The sequence below is a fragment of the Tigriopus californicus genome, chromosome 6 (genome assembly GCF_007210705.1).
Source record: "Tigriopus californicus strain San Diego chromosome 6, Tcal_SD_v2.1, whole genome shotgun sequence".
Taxonomy (NCBI): Eukaryota; Metazoa; Arthropoda; class Copepoda; order Harpacticoida; family Harpacticidae; genus Tigriopus; species Tigriopus californicus.
In genome coordinates, this window is record NC_081445.1 from 6,368,763 (window position 1) to 6,382,936 (window position 14,174).

At 39.9% G+C, this 14,174-nt stretch overlaps 2 protein-coding genes across 3 annotated transcripts; both read left to right on the forward strand.

Moving 5' to 3' along the window:
• The first annotated feature begins 2,905 nt into the window (after positions 1 to 2,905).
• Positions 2,906 to 11,575, forward strand: LOC131882171 (elongation of very long chain fatty acids protein 7-like). 2 transcript variants are annotated; one of them, XM_059229242.1, is made up of 3 exons: positions 2,906 to 3,065; positions 9,956 to 10,162; positions 10,782 to 11,575. In XM_059229242.1, the coding sequence occupies exons 2-3, from the start codon at positions 9,965 to 9,967 to the stop codon at positions 11,370 to 11,372; spliced, it is 789 nt and encodes a 262-aa protein (XP_059085225.1). In that variant the 5' UTR covers positions 2,906 to 3,065; positions 9,956 to 9,964; the 3' UTR covers positions 11,373 to 11,575. The 2 variants fall into 2 exon arrangements, with proteins under 2 accessions (XP_059085225.1, XP_059085224.1); XM_059229241.1 differs by lacking the exon at positions 2,906 to 3,065 and adding an exon at positions 9,447 to 9,503.
• A 288-nt stretch (positions 11,576 to 11,863) lies between these two features.
• On the forward strand, positions 11,864 to 13,308 carry LOC131882172 (uncharacterized). The gene is made up of 2 exons (XM_059229243.1): positions 11,864 to 12,116; positions 12,422 to 13,308. Exons 1-2 carry the CDS (start codon positions 11,976 to 11,978, stop codon positions 13,106 to 13,108), a joined length of 828 nt encoding a protein of 275 aa, XP_059085226.1. The 5' UTR covers positions 11,864 to 11,975; the 3' UTR covers positions 13,109 to 13,308.
• Positions 13,309 to 14,174: the final 866 nt, after the last annotated feature.

Genomic DNA, 14,174 nt, shown 5'->3' on the forward strand with positions numbered 1-14,174 from the left:
ATACTTGATCCAAATTATGAATCAGTTCTTTCTTTGACCTTAAAACAACATAGCCTAGGGTTTATTTAACACAAACCTTTTAAAACTGAATACCTAAACTTTATTCTATCATATTTGGGTAGAAAGCGAATTTGGTACTATTTTGGGCCTAGAGTTTTTTTTAAAACAATCCTCAAAAAAGATAAGAGTTGGTTTAACGGAAATTTAATTTGAAGATGATTCACCAATAATTCGACAAAACACATTTTCATACTACAATTTGATGAGGAATGACGATTGCAAAACTTTTAATGCTTCATCAAGGCAACAGTATTAAACTCTTTGCTTAATGTTTGTTTTGATGATATCAAGTGTTGGGAATTTTACTTGCAGGATGTGAAAGGTTTCTCGGAAGAGTTTTTGATAAGTTCATTGTGCCACAATACTTAGACAATAAGTTGCGCAACAATATCGCCTTGATAAAACCTGGCATCTTAACCATAGACCGTATGCCCTCGTTTCGACGTTTGTTCACTTGCACCCACGTATAGGAAGCAGAAAGCGCTGCCTCAGCCCAAAGAAGAAGACAATGGACCCTGATAAGGAGCCCTCTAGGATCAAATGAAGGACAAGGTTCAGATGGCGCCAGGATTAGGGGATCATGGTTGAAATCCTAGTTGTATCAGAGCAATGGTTTTAAGGGCTCTAAATGCCAAAATGAAGAAAAATTGTTTTTTAAACTAATTTCTGCTTGCGCTATGGGCTCTAAAGAACGTGTTCCATACATATTGAGATTTTCATGCCGTTATAAAGCCAATTTTGATTCATTTTGAAAGTTATCTACCTCATGAGCGAATACCCTGGTACTAATAGTACTAATACAATACCCTCTGATCCTGGCGCCATCTACTGGTCATCTTCTAAACCTTGTCCGTCAGCTGCTCCTTATCAGGGTCCTTTGACACAAGCCCAGATGATCTGATGGGTTTCTTTTTGACCCAGCAAAAAATTCCATCAAAATCAATTAAGCCGGCACAAGCTGTGACCATGACCAACGAAGGTTAGAAAGCACCCAAAAGTAATGAGGCCATCGCAAGGAACCTTTTAGACGCCAACCGAGCCCACCTACGGGAAGGCTGTTTAATAGCCCCCTTACGCTGCACGAAATATGTTTTACGTTCGGCACTTCAGAGGGCGCTTTGTCATTCAGCCTCTGCCAAATAAATGGCCGATTGGGCCAATTCCTTTATATTGAATTACCATGTATTTGTTTTTTTTGGCTAATTCTATCAAAATCTTATTTATAATTAATGCCCCGGGTCACATAATGTCCGGAAAAGAAATTGCGTTCAAGGCAAGGCAAGAGCAGTTTATTTAGCAATCTACCGTGCGTCTTCCCGTTTTCTTTGGGCCGTGTGACGTTACAAATAAGGGCCCTTATGTAGACATGCCATTCTGGCTTTCTCAATTACACCTACGGACGAAGCAATGTCTGACTTGGCTCACCGAGTGAGGTGCAACCCTCCGACCCGAACACCCCAAATACAAAATATTTTAAAGCAATATTTCTGATCGAATAGTTTGTAATACGAGATTTTAAAGGACACATGTACTTCTATGACTTGGCTCTACACCTTAGTTTTTTCCGAAAAATACAAAAACGAAAAAACGAAACGAAAAATGGATCAAAGTAGGTCAAAGTGTCTTTTGGTATTGGGGTCGGCGGTTTGAGTCTCGCCTGGCCAGCGAAGCCAACCATCAACAATGTCCTTGTACTTTTTCCGATAGGTAGTATCATGTCTGTATCAGTTTAATAACTTTAATTCTCCATCTTTGGGCCTGGTTCGTGTTTTAAAATTTTGCTCGCTAACCAATGCATTACGTCTTCTACCATATAAGGGTGACTGCCAAAGGCGAGATTCGAACCCACGCTCTCTGGGGTACTTTGACGCCCTCTATTGGGTACAATAGACCACTCAACTATCATAGATCCTTAACTTGAAAGCGTATACAATCTGGGTTCTTTCTGAGCATACTAAGCTTGGGCAATGAAAAATGCTTTTAGGAAACAAGACAGATTGCCGGAAAAAAAATTTGAATTTTCGAAAAAAGAAGTTTTTTCAGTTTGCTCTGTGTTACAAACGGATCCTTGATAACTTCATTCTCCCAAGAGCAAGGCAAAGAAAGCATATGGGCACAAATTTCCCGCCACCTTCGTATGTATCCGCACCGATCCGCACCCACAATCCCACGATTTTGAGCGTGATCGGGCTGTGGTCTGACTAGCAGGTCAAAGTCTTTGCACATGGCTCATTCACCCCTAGCAACAACATCATGCTGATTCCTCATCGTGATTCCATGCCGTAGTCACAGTGGAAATAGAATCGTTCATAATCACCCGGATTATCTTTAGGTACGGTTACATTAACAAAGTCAGATCTCAATCCCCTATTCGTCATCAATATGGTGAATTGCAGTTCATTAGTTACTTGGTCATACCTTTATTCCGGGAAATCAATCCCGGTGTCAAGTCCAGTCACAATTCATAGACATTCACAAAAGTCGTTGTACTGTGTGATCACCGACGAAAGGAGCGTTTTCGAATTTCGGATGTTTTGCCCATGGGTTTCATTTCGGAGGGCGGCCAGCCCTAAAGAGTAAGGACGGTGGTGCCGCTATCTTGTCCGGCGGACTCTCCGGGCACTCCTTCAGTCGTTAGGAAGCTAGCCGAACAACCGAATAAGATCGACGAGGGAGTGAGCTATGCGACGAATGCATGAATTCACGCGGTTTCCTATCGAACAAAGTTGAACTTGGAGACGAGACACATTCCAAACAAAAAACGGGCTGGTGTGTGTGTATACAATAGTACATTATCACAAGCACGTATGCCCCCGAGAAAATTGTGGCCTGATCATCATCATCATCATCATCGTCGACGTCGTCGTCGTCGTCGCTAAAGCAATGTTCGATTGAGATCCAGTTGGTGTAGCGACTTCATATCGGTTCCATTCAGGCCCAAGCAGCGTCCGTCGATCCCTTATTCACAGGGTCCATTCAGAAACGGTGGATAATCGGATCAGCAGGTAATGTTTGGGTTGATTTTTGGTCGAGATTCCATGTGGGGTTTTTCCGGGTCGCATGGCTGGTTAAAATCGCGCAAGAAGAAGAATGTTCCTCGCTTGAAGTGCGCCGCGCTGTTCTAAGAGGTGCTCCAATCGGCGTAGTAAACCGGTTTCAAGTTGTCTTTCCCGGTTTGACCACTAACAACCCATGTGGTGTGTAAGGTTGCGCAATCAACCACGACCTCGTTTAATTTTGCCTATTGGGTTATTTATTCGACAAATACCGTCAGCCATTGTGATTTGCCACCAAATCTATTCATCTACTGTTTGTCCACAAGTCTTGAAATCTTGACCATTTTGTTCAACTTGTTTTTCTGTATACCTTGGTTCAGTTGATGATTATTTATTGTGGCACCGAAAAAATCACGTCTAGCATGAGGTCAGAGTACACACAGAGTACATACTCATGTTGAGTGTACTGATTGTACTCACACTCAGTAGGAACGAAGTTATCGCAAACTCTGGAATATCGTAAGATAACGTAACAACAAGTAAGGGCTTATTTTAAGTCTCAACATTAACATCTCTATCGCTGGATGGGGAATGTTGCCTTGTTTTTTCCATTACCAAATTTGCTTTGAATTAATGTGAAAATGACCCATTTTCATACGGTGGGGACTGCTTAACCTAAAACATAAATTTGGTCCCTTTGACGTTGGCGCTCTTGTTAATGTTGCAATTATTGACGTTGCAATTAGACATGAATTAGAGCGCTTATTCCTATTTGAATTTTGAAACTAGTTACGCACTCTTGATTATTTACCATCAAAGAAGCATCTGCTACTCGGACAATGCATTAAAGTTGTACCAAACACGTTTTCGTTCATAGTTTACGTCTAGCTCAAAGCAAACATTCCAACCCCCTCCACATTGAGTCACATTTTCCCTATATGAATGGGTCGATCCCATTTTTTTGTGGTTAGGGGTTAAGGGGAGTAGCCTGGGAACTGATTCAAATTAATTTTTGTGTCAGGTTGTATGTGGTACATCGTTCTAAACAGCCCTTTACTTCTCATAAAAACTACTTTTGTCCACCTTTGTCCATCTTTAGCCAAAAGTGTCCAAAAAAGGGTGTCCAAAAAGGTTCAAAATGCGAAACATTAAAACCAAAAAACTATTTGCAAAAATACTTTTAAACTGGTATCTGATTCAAAAACATGGCTCAGTGATGGCGCCAACATCAAAATAAGTCGTCGAAACCTTTACTTTTAAAAAGTTTTAACATACCCTAAATTGTAAAGTTTTNTCCAAAAAGGTTCAAAATGCGAAACATTAAAACCAAAAAACTATTTGCAAAAATACTTTTAAACTGGTATCTGATTCAAAAACATGGCTCAGTGATCGCGCCAACATCAAAATAAGTCGTCGAAACCTTTACTTTTACAAACTTTTAACATACCCTAAATTGTAAAGTTTTTGGAAGGGCAATTCAAAGTGAAAAGGCTTAATGCATCTGGATTGCAATTCTTAAACATACTAAAACTTCTCTTATGTTATTAACACAGATGAATGATATATAATCTACCTTCCGATGTCACATTTGCTCAAAGTACTGTATACTGTACCCTGTATATTTTGGAACATAAATGAAGTAATTAGTCAAAACTCCAAGGCTACTTGCTACTTACTGTACATGTGTAAAAACAAAGCATTGTAATTTATCACGAAATGATTGCAGTTGTTGGTGAACACATGTATTGGATGAAAAATTACATGATTTTAGTTTTTAAATTGATTGCCTGCCTACCCAATTGTGGACAACCTGTACTTACTTTTGGGCATTGTTGGATACTTAAGTTCATTTGTTGTCCAAAGTCAGCCTAACTCTCAAACTTACCCACCTTGCTCCTCAATGATATGCCCAAGTTTACTTTTACCCAAGTCCACCGTCTCTTCTCCTGCTTAAATTGTTGGAGGTTGAGATCCATTGTTCCATAGCAACTCTAGGTGCGACTTTTGGGTAAAAAAAACAACTATTCAAATCGATGGCAATTCAAATTTTGAGTGGCAACTCCATGGCACTTTCCTTTTCAAAAGTGGCATCTTTTATGGAAGTAATATTTTTATGGCACTTTCATTTTGCCATTGTTAAGCCTCAACAAAGTGTCACGAATGAAAAATACATGTTTTAGGCAATAAGTGGTCGACCATCTTTGTCTTGTATGGCACCTACCTTGCCATCTTATTCAGATGAGGATTTAATGTGGCAAAAACGGAAAACATTTTTATCTTTAGTTCGGGTTCGTAAATAAAGAAGCCAAAATTCCGAAAATTTTGAATTTAATCATTTGTAAAGTGGGACCCAGGGTGAAGTGGGCAAATGCATTGAATTACCATATCATAATCCAATAGGTGTCCTTTATATTAAAAATCAATAGAATTACAAAACTCCAAAGATGAAAATATAGAAATTTCAGAATCTTTATCAAGCTAGAAAAATAGAGTCTATGGTGCTCTAGTTATTGGAATGGAATAACTGAAATAGTCTGTCAAAAGTGATCTAAGATTTTAGCCCTAGGGTAGTGGGAAAGAAAATTCAACTTAGATTTGGTTTAGAATATATTAGAATACAAAAACGCTTGCAATGACACCAAAGTGAAGGGGAAATGTCAAAACTGAATCAAAGTTAACCCTCTGCAGTATTTGAAATTAGTATCCATTTTTGAAATTACTGCCTATGCCAAACGGTACCTACTTTGCTTAAATGTGGCAAGTTTTTTTGTCCGGTAGCACCCTTTTGGGTGAACTGTCTTTACCAAAATATCTGCCACCTCTGCTTGAGACTTAAAGGCTTTCTGATGGTGAAGGATGAAGGAGGTCTGTCTGTCAAGTAGTCCTTAATGAAAGGCCAAAACTTCATCCCTGCTTCCTCGGTTAGTATGCGAGATAGACATATCTCCATGGAGATATCAAAAAACCTAAATGAGCGGAAGTTAATCTGAGAACGTGGGTGGACATTTGATGGGTTTCAATGGTCAAATTATCAAGAACAAATGTATTTCTAAATGCCACCTAATGGCCACATAGCAAGAACCGTCACTCAGAAATGAGCATGAACTCATATCTGAAATCCAGGTTTGCTTCAAATGATGGGTATGAAGCTTTCGATTTGAATTTTGTGTATTTTGCCTAACCGTTTATGATTGAAATTTTAGAACACTTATTGAGGTTCTTGTTTTTTTTTTTTGAGAACGTCGACAAAAACCCGGCAAATGATATATACAAAAGGCATTGAAAAGGCGGTACAATACCATTGTTTATCTAAAGGATGCTTACATATATTGCGAGTTTGAAATTTCATCAAAATGCCTAGCTAAAATGTCCACAAGTAATGATCCTAAGGGTTGAGTGAGTTACTCTCTTGTTTCCATTGTTTCGATTCATCACCAAAAAGACGCCTGTAAAATCTCACATTCACCTGAAATGACAAAATCATCTGAACATGATATCAATATTGAAGTAGAAATCGTTACCAGTGCAATATCTTCCATGGTCCATTTCTAGTATGAAAAACATTTTTTGGGTAACCATTGTTGTGCAAAAAAAAATGGCACATATTCTCGAATTGTAGAACACGAGGGAAAACTAACACAAATCAAATGTATCAAATTGAAATCAAATAAATGCGTAAAGATCTACCGAATTTTTTGACTCATCTTAACATGGAGCGTCTTTTCTTTGTTGTGTTATATCACTTGTGTTATCTGCAATTGACAACAATGTCAGTTTACGAACTGCGTTTACATAGCCAGCCTTGAAGTTTTGCATTACCCTTCAGCAGGCGGGAAAAAATGACTCAAAATAGGGTATATTGAGAGGGCAAAGTATTCTTCTAATGAGAAGATATATGCGAATATGCAGATGCAAATTTAGACCGTTGACCTGTGTAGGGAGCAAATCATTCGTCACTCTTGATAATAAGTTAAATATCTTTTAACGAAAGTGACATAGTGACACAAAGCGTATATTACTTATGATTTGTACCCCCTCTAAGGGGAACGAAATAAACTGCAGCACATCCTTATTATACCTATTGGATCCCAATTAAGTCACCTACTTTTTCTCCGTAAGATTAATTAGCAGACGAACATACTTTCCGTATTCCGTCATCCTTGCCCAATCCTAATTAGAACACACGTGTTAGCACACTGTCTCTTCGTATCAAATTTTGCGAGGGTTTTCGCATTCCTATGTTTTGGCAGCCAAATAGTTATGGGTAGAATTTGATGGACTTAAGTTTTTCCAAAAATACAAACCCGAAAAACCGAAAAGAAAAAGGGCCTTTTTTCGAATTTCGAAAATAAATGATTGAGTCCATTGTGTAACGTTGCTACAATCTTATTATTGAATTTATGCGTTTCAAACTTAGTGAAGACGTATTAGAGGTATTTTTTTCGGACATTGGAAGCGTCTGAGGTATCACATGTTAATGTCTGCATTAATTCCAGATTCGAAATTTTGAGGTAAAAAGGGGCGGGAAATTCAAAATGTGCAACAACAATGCCAGATCGTGAAACGTTGTCATTCGTACTCTGTTATTTAACGTATTGGCAGGAAGCTGAATTTTAGCACTTGGCACACTTGCTTCCAAAAACGTGAGGGAACACTAAGTACATCCAATTGATGAGGCTTGTTATGAATATGTGTATTGGTAGCAGACTTTTCTGTCTCTTAAAATACGAGATCTCCCAGTTTTTAATGCATTAGCCGGAAGTCTAAATTCAAAAAAGAAAGATGTCACAACTCGCCAAGGTAATGTTTTTCACACACAATATCAGTATCCGAATATCTTTCAGCTTTTATTAGAACCGACACATGTCTAGTTATCTGCACCAGTATGAACTAGTTCGTAATACACTCACTACAGACAGACAGACAGACAGACAGAAGCAATAACAAGATAGACTTGCTCCAAAATTTCAAAACAAAACTAAATAGGCCGCCAGGTTGAAATGCTTAGTCCCAATAAGGCGTGCCATTGATAGAACCTGGGAGAGATTTAAGATTAGAGGCAAAATCAAATATGCTCAGTATTGTCAGGACCATGCTTACAAATTGATATTACTGAACTTTTCGATTGCGGAATGTTTTTCTTTGGGCCTCCTCGTTCCCAAATGCAGAATCAGTGTCCATCAGCAGTCAGTCATGGATTAAATTGCCTCTTCGTCAGATATCTTCTGGTTATCATTTGGCCTTCCCAACGAATGAAGGTCGACTGCAACGGAGTCGGTATTTCACGTTAAGTTTAGCAGTGACATTTTTTTTGGTTTGTTTGTGTTTTCACGGGCTTTTCTAACAGCTACAAGGAATGTTATCCCCAGTGCTATAAAAATGAAAGGTTTTAATTCGCCTATTAATTACCTGTCAATCTTTATATGATATTTGGTCTACCAACGAATTTAAGTCTTGAATGTAAAGGGTTGATCTGGAAGTCTGGTTGGAAAGATGCAACCGGATCAACAAGGCCTACGTATTCCCTACGAATATTAGAGGGAAGCAAATTAAATAATGAAGGAGCCCGAGAAAGAAGAGAGTGGACTTCATTGTTTTAAGTGGCCTAGATTCTCGAGGGTTTGAAGGTGCTTTCAAAACGCACATTAAGCCTCTACGGTCACTAAAATTGACCCTAAATCCTGGGTTGGGACAAAGTTCATGGATGCCTGAAGACGTACAGTATCAGATACCTTTCGTACCTTCTCTGAGTACTGTACAGTCCCAACTTTTTTAGTCTCTCCCAATATGAGAGCTCTCTCAATCCTGTGATGTTCCTAGTGAAACATCTTTGGACTTGTTCGACCTTACAAACCTGTTGAACACATTGGAGCCCAAATGGGTGAAGCATATTCAAGATGTGGTTGAACAATCGACTTGTACATCGTGATGCTATCTTTGGACTTAATCCAACCACACATTTGAAAAGCTTTACCCACCTTCAACTGGATATGCTCATCGAACTTTCCATTATATTGGAGGACTACACCTAGATCTTTCATAGATGAGTCCTGCTCAATATCTTTACCTCCATTATCTACGAGTGGAGTATTCATAGGAGTTGACCCGAAGGTCATTGAGCGGAATTTCATTCCGTTCAGGGCCATATCACTCTTAGTAACCCAAGAATAGATTATTTCTAGGTCCTTTGCAAGGCTAGTGGAATCTTGGACATTGATCCTCATTTCTTGCTTTTCTTACAAGGGACCCACAATTTCAGAGAACGTGCGTACTTTCTAAAAGCTTTTGAAGACCAATATTTGTCGACCTTTAAGCCTTTATGAGTCAAAGAGTTCATTTTCTTTCCTTGTGTTTAATTGATCGCGAAATTTGCACTTCGGTTAATTGGAAAGCGGAGGTCCTTATATGTATTTCGAAATCGAGGGCACGTCACGCTTGCCTTTTTGGGTACTTAACAGATTGTGCTTTTTGTCAAGTTGTTTTTTTTAATAATCGTACTTTTATCGTCAATTCAGACTTTTCTCTCTCTAAGATTTTTTTATCAGCTACGGGTTTTTTAATTTAATTACTGCAATGTTCTAGAGCCACCTACGTTATCAAAACGTAGAACCCTCCCTACTCGAAAATGGAGGTTCCGGAGATTGAAAAACAATTTCAAGTCTGAAAAATGACACTGAAGGGTTCCTTTCATTTTGCTCCTTAGTATTTCACCAATTCCAATTATTGAAATTTTTCTCATAATTTATTCTCCGAGTTTGCCATAGTTTGCCTCATTCTTAGTTTTAAAAATTCTCATACCAAAAGTGCTGTCTTATGTTCATAGCGCGGAGGGTTTTGAAAAGAAAAAAAATTGCCAAATCCAACATGTGCTTGCCTCATTCGTAACTTTCTTTTTCTAGCTGTTCAAGATGAACCGAATTCTGGAAGATATCTGGGACGCCCGGGACCTGCGGATGGATTCCTACCCACTCATGAACAGCCCTCTGCCGACCATCGCTCTCTGCTGTCTCTATTTCTACGGAGTCAAATTCCTTGGCCCGCGGTTGATGAAGGACAAAAAGGCCTGGGAGATCAAAAATGTTCTCATTGGATACAACCTCGTTCAGGTAATATATACATATAGAAGCATGAGCTCAATTAAATATGTTTGTAAAATTGACCATTTCTGCTCTAGGTCTAGGTTGCAGTATCTCAACATGCTCCATGGCGTTCAATTAGGTTTACTATTATGACCTTTAATTCAGTTTAACAACCTCGGTCGCTTCAGCGCACGAAAAAAAGTACATGATTCCTTGCAAACGAAACACACATTTTTCGGGCGGTGTGTTCCGTACATGTCAGAAATTTCGGCTTTAAATGAGGAAAATGCGCTGTTTTATTTGCTAAATTTCTACAAAGGAAATGTACGGACACCAACACAGCATTGCCAAACTGAACTGTTCTCATGAACTTGTTAATGCAAAAGTAATGTCAACATTAGTTGTTTAGCGTCTTGACGTCATCTGCAACGTTGTTCAAAAAACCAACCCAGAACATCTTTGAGTAATCAGTAATCTCGATCAAGTCTCATAATTTCGAAGAACATCTGTTACAGCATGTTCTGGCCGTGAATGTTATGTGATCACGTATAGTTATTCTTCATATTGAGATGTTCCGAAGTTAACCTCCCCAAGAATGTGCTCGCCCTCATATAATCCTTCCCTACTTTATTGTCATCCCCCTTAGGTGATATTCAGTGGATGGATTCTGTTCGAGATCCTCATGGGTGGATGGGCCGGAGCCTATTCGTTTCGGTGTGAGCCACTTGATCGCTCGGACAATGCCATGGCCTTGCGGATGGCCAATGCGGCCTGGTGGTATTATTTCTCCAAGTTCACGGAGTTCTTCGACACCTTCTTCTTCATCGTCCGCAAGAAAACTGAGCACGTGAGCACCTTGCACGTCCTCCATCACGGTCTGATGCCATTATTCGCGTGGGAAGCTTGCCGATTCGTGCCCGGAGGTCACGAATCTTTCGGGGCCTTGTTTAATACATTTGTTCACGTGGTCATGTACACGTACTACTTCTTGGCCGCATTTGGACCCCGGTTCCAGAGGTACCTGTGGTGGAAGCGACACTTGACCAAATTCCAGATGTTCCAATTTGTGTCGGTGACTTTGCACAGCCTTCAGTTGGCCTTCAGCAACGAATGTAACTTCCCCGTCTATCAATCCATGATCTCCTCAGGATTTATGGTGCTCTTCTTCATACTCTTCATGCAGTTCTACTTCCGGAACTACAAGAAAAAGACGGCCTTGGCCGCCAAATCTCAATGAAACCTCCCAAATCAGAATCCATCTCCTCTTAATAAATGCCAAGATTGGGAGACGCAATATTTTCGGTTCGTCATCTTTCAAAGACACGGACATTTAACCGAATGATTATCAGGGCGCTTTAATGACAGTTTTCTATTGATCCTTAAAAAATCTAAATTTTGAATACACTCTCTTGCATTGAGGACAATGCGGAAAATTCTAAATAGACTTGAGACATTACCATACGAAACGAATGAATCTACGTATGGTTGGAAGTCATATCGTCAGATAGAAATTAAAATGGAAGTGTTCGCAAGACTTCCTCAAGAAGTACCCACAAGAAGGTATTGACAGTATTTCCATTTAACAAAAAAACCTCCATTAAGGTGTGTACATGTAATTACACTGTAAGTCCATGGATTGAAGTACAATTCATTCGTAAGGAAAGAGCATCCTGCACGTGACCAGGTTGGAAACTCTCGAGAAAAAAAATCGGGATATCCGCTAAATCTATGAACAACATAAATCTGGCGCTTTTATCTTCCCCGCTGGTGCTCCAATGTCAATTTAGGTTGACATGGAAAGTGGTTCTCGAATGTCAGGATTTCCTCTTGAAGTTGCACAATGGCCTCTCCCAGGTTTCTTCCTTGGATTATCGTTCTCCTTCTCATGGGAGTGACACTTTTCCGACTCTCCGTGGGCGTCTATTTCCCGGGAAACTTCCGACATTTTGGATCCAAATGTGATGCCTTGGCCAGAGTCAAAGTGAGTATGCCATAAGTGAGGCAGACTTTCGTTTTGTTAGCGAGGCACTGCATTCCATCACTCAACCGAACCTCAAAAGGGCTCTTTAAAGGGCTCCCAAGTTGCTTACTCCAATTGGCTTGGCGTCCAACCAGCAAGTACAATGCATCCCATCTTGTGTGCAGGGAGGGTAATAATGTCGTGAACGTCTTTGGGGGTAACGGTAGTGGTAGTGGTGGTGATGGTGGCAGGCAGCCGAGGAAAGTTTGGTCATTTATCTGCTTTTGTTCCATTGTCACGTGTGTGATCTTGAGCATCTCTTTCAGCTGGCCCATCGCTTTAGTTTGTGCAGTGAACACAAATTGAAAGCAGTCCAATCTGACCTCAAAGTTCAGGTTGCCACGCAACCATGGACAGAAGGACTCTGTGATCTGATTCGTGGACAAGTCGAGGAATGTGGACAGAAGCTTTGGATCCACTGCTATGGCCTTGATGAGGTGGTTCATCTTCAGGAAGCTCAATTAGACGCTCAGTATACGGCGCTAATTGGACACGATCCCAAGTTGGGCCAAGAGCTCAAAGCTCGATGCCAGACATTTCATCGTATCGGAAATGACCTTCACTTCTTGGAGGAACCACAACCGATGAAGGCGGCCTCGTCCGGAAGAGGCTCAGAACCCAAGGATCGATGCCATGAAGCCAAAAGCGAGTTCTTGCTTTGCATCAATGATATACACGAAGCCCTGGAATATTTGATTTTCAGCAATAGGCTGCCCCGGGCTTTGGAAGTGTCAAATGAGGCCGCCATTTGCGAGGCCATCCGAAACTTCTCTCGAAAGTGCCTCCCAAGATTAACGGAGTGTGGACGATTAGAAGCCCGGAAGGCCCATTTAGTTCGAGATATTGCTCGGGACCAATTGGCCATTTACCAAGAACTCGTTGCCAAGAAGCTTTCGCTCCCAATGGGCTCGCTGGAATTAGACTATGCATTACTTCTGAATAAATGTAGATAACTCACAACGGATGGAACGGAGAGTGGGCCTAGCTTTGGTTCCAACTCTCTTCAAACGGTCTTGTAAAAGAAAGACCAAGGAAGACGTTGAAAACTTGCGAAGCACAATGAATAATGTCACCGGACAAATGTGTTCACTCAGTACTCTTTACACGTATTCTATAAGCAAATATTTGGATAAATATAAATGTTGGCACACTTTGGGGTACTTCTTATAATCAAGATGGCACGGACTGTATGTACATATAAAAAATAAGTTTATTACATGCTAACACATGGTATATTCTTTTGAGACCTGGGGTCTTACTATAAGTTTTGAAAATCATTGATCAATTAGATAATTCGATCAAATTGTGGTAACGTAACAAAACCATAAGTATGCCAATATTTATCATGAACCAAAATAATGCCTGGTAGGATGTTAGTTTAAGAAAGAGAAAGTTTTATCGTTTTAAATTCAAATGAAAACTTAAGAAGGAATAGTCTATTTTGGATAAAACGAGAGCCCTAGATAAAACAAGAGACACCACCAATATCGCGCGTTTGGTGAACTAAGGTAAAGCAATCAGGAGCATGACTTTACGTAAGGTGAGAGGGAGATTTATGGTCAATCTCTTGAGCATTGACCCCAACAGCAATCTCACATTCTCTCTCTCACACACACACACATACACACACACGTGGTTTGTGGTCAATTGCTTCCAACCCTCACAAGAAGACCAGGCATAGACGTTGGAATTCGAGAGTGGATTCTCAGGAGTAGGAGTTTGGTTCTAAACTATTTGGCATCTAAATTGTGAACAGAACTAGGGATTTTTTTTCTTTCATTCTTTTATTTAGCATGACATGTTGTAATTTGCTAAGGATTGGCAGATTGGAAGGAGCTCTGTTGAGTAATGAGGGATGTTGAAGACAAAGACAAAATGAAATAACAACGATGACTCGGATACAAAAGTGTGCATAGATCATTTGGTTTTCTTCTGAGTTCTCCTTTAGTTTGTCCGTATCTGTTGTCAAGTATAAGGTCAAAGGAGATTGTAAGCTTGTAAACTTTCAAGTTAGACATT

Excerpts from the sequence above, each read along its gene's own strand:
- LOC131882172 (XM_059229243.1), top strand. The coding sequence starts at position 11,976 with ATGGCCTCTCCCAGGTTTCTTCCTTGGATTATCGTTCTCCTTCTCATG. Across the intron at positions 12,117-12,421 it reads ATGCCTTGGCCAGAGTCAAA|CTGGCCCATCGCTTTAGTTT; the intron begins GTGAGTATGCCA and ends CATCTCTTTCAG.
- LOC131882171 (XM_059229241.1), top strand. The coding sequence starts at position 9,462 with ATGTATTTCGAAATCGAGGGCACGTCACGCTTGCCTTTTTGG. Across the intron at positions 9,504-9,955 it reads CGTCACGCTTGCCTTTTTGG|CTGTTCAAGATGAACCGAAT; the intron begins GTACTTAACAGA and ends TTCTTTTTCTAG. Across the intron at positions 10,163-10,781 it reads TTGGATACAACCTCGTTCAG|GTGATATTCAGTGGATGGAT; the intron begins GTAATATATACA and ends CATCCCCCTTAG.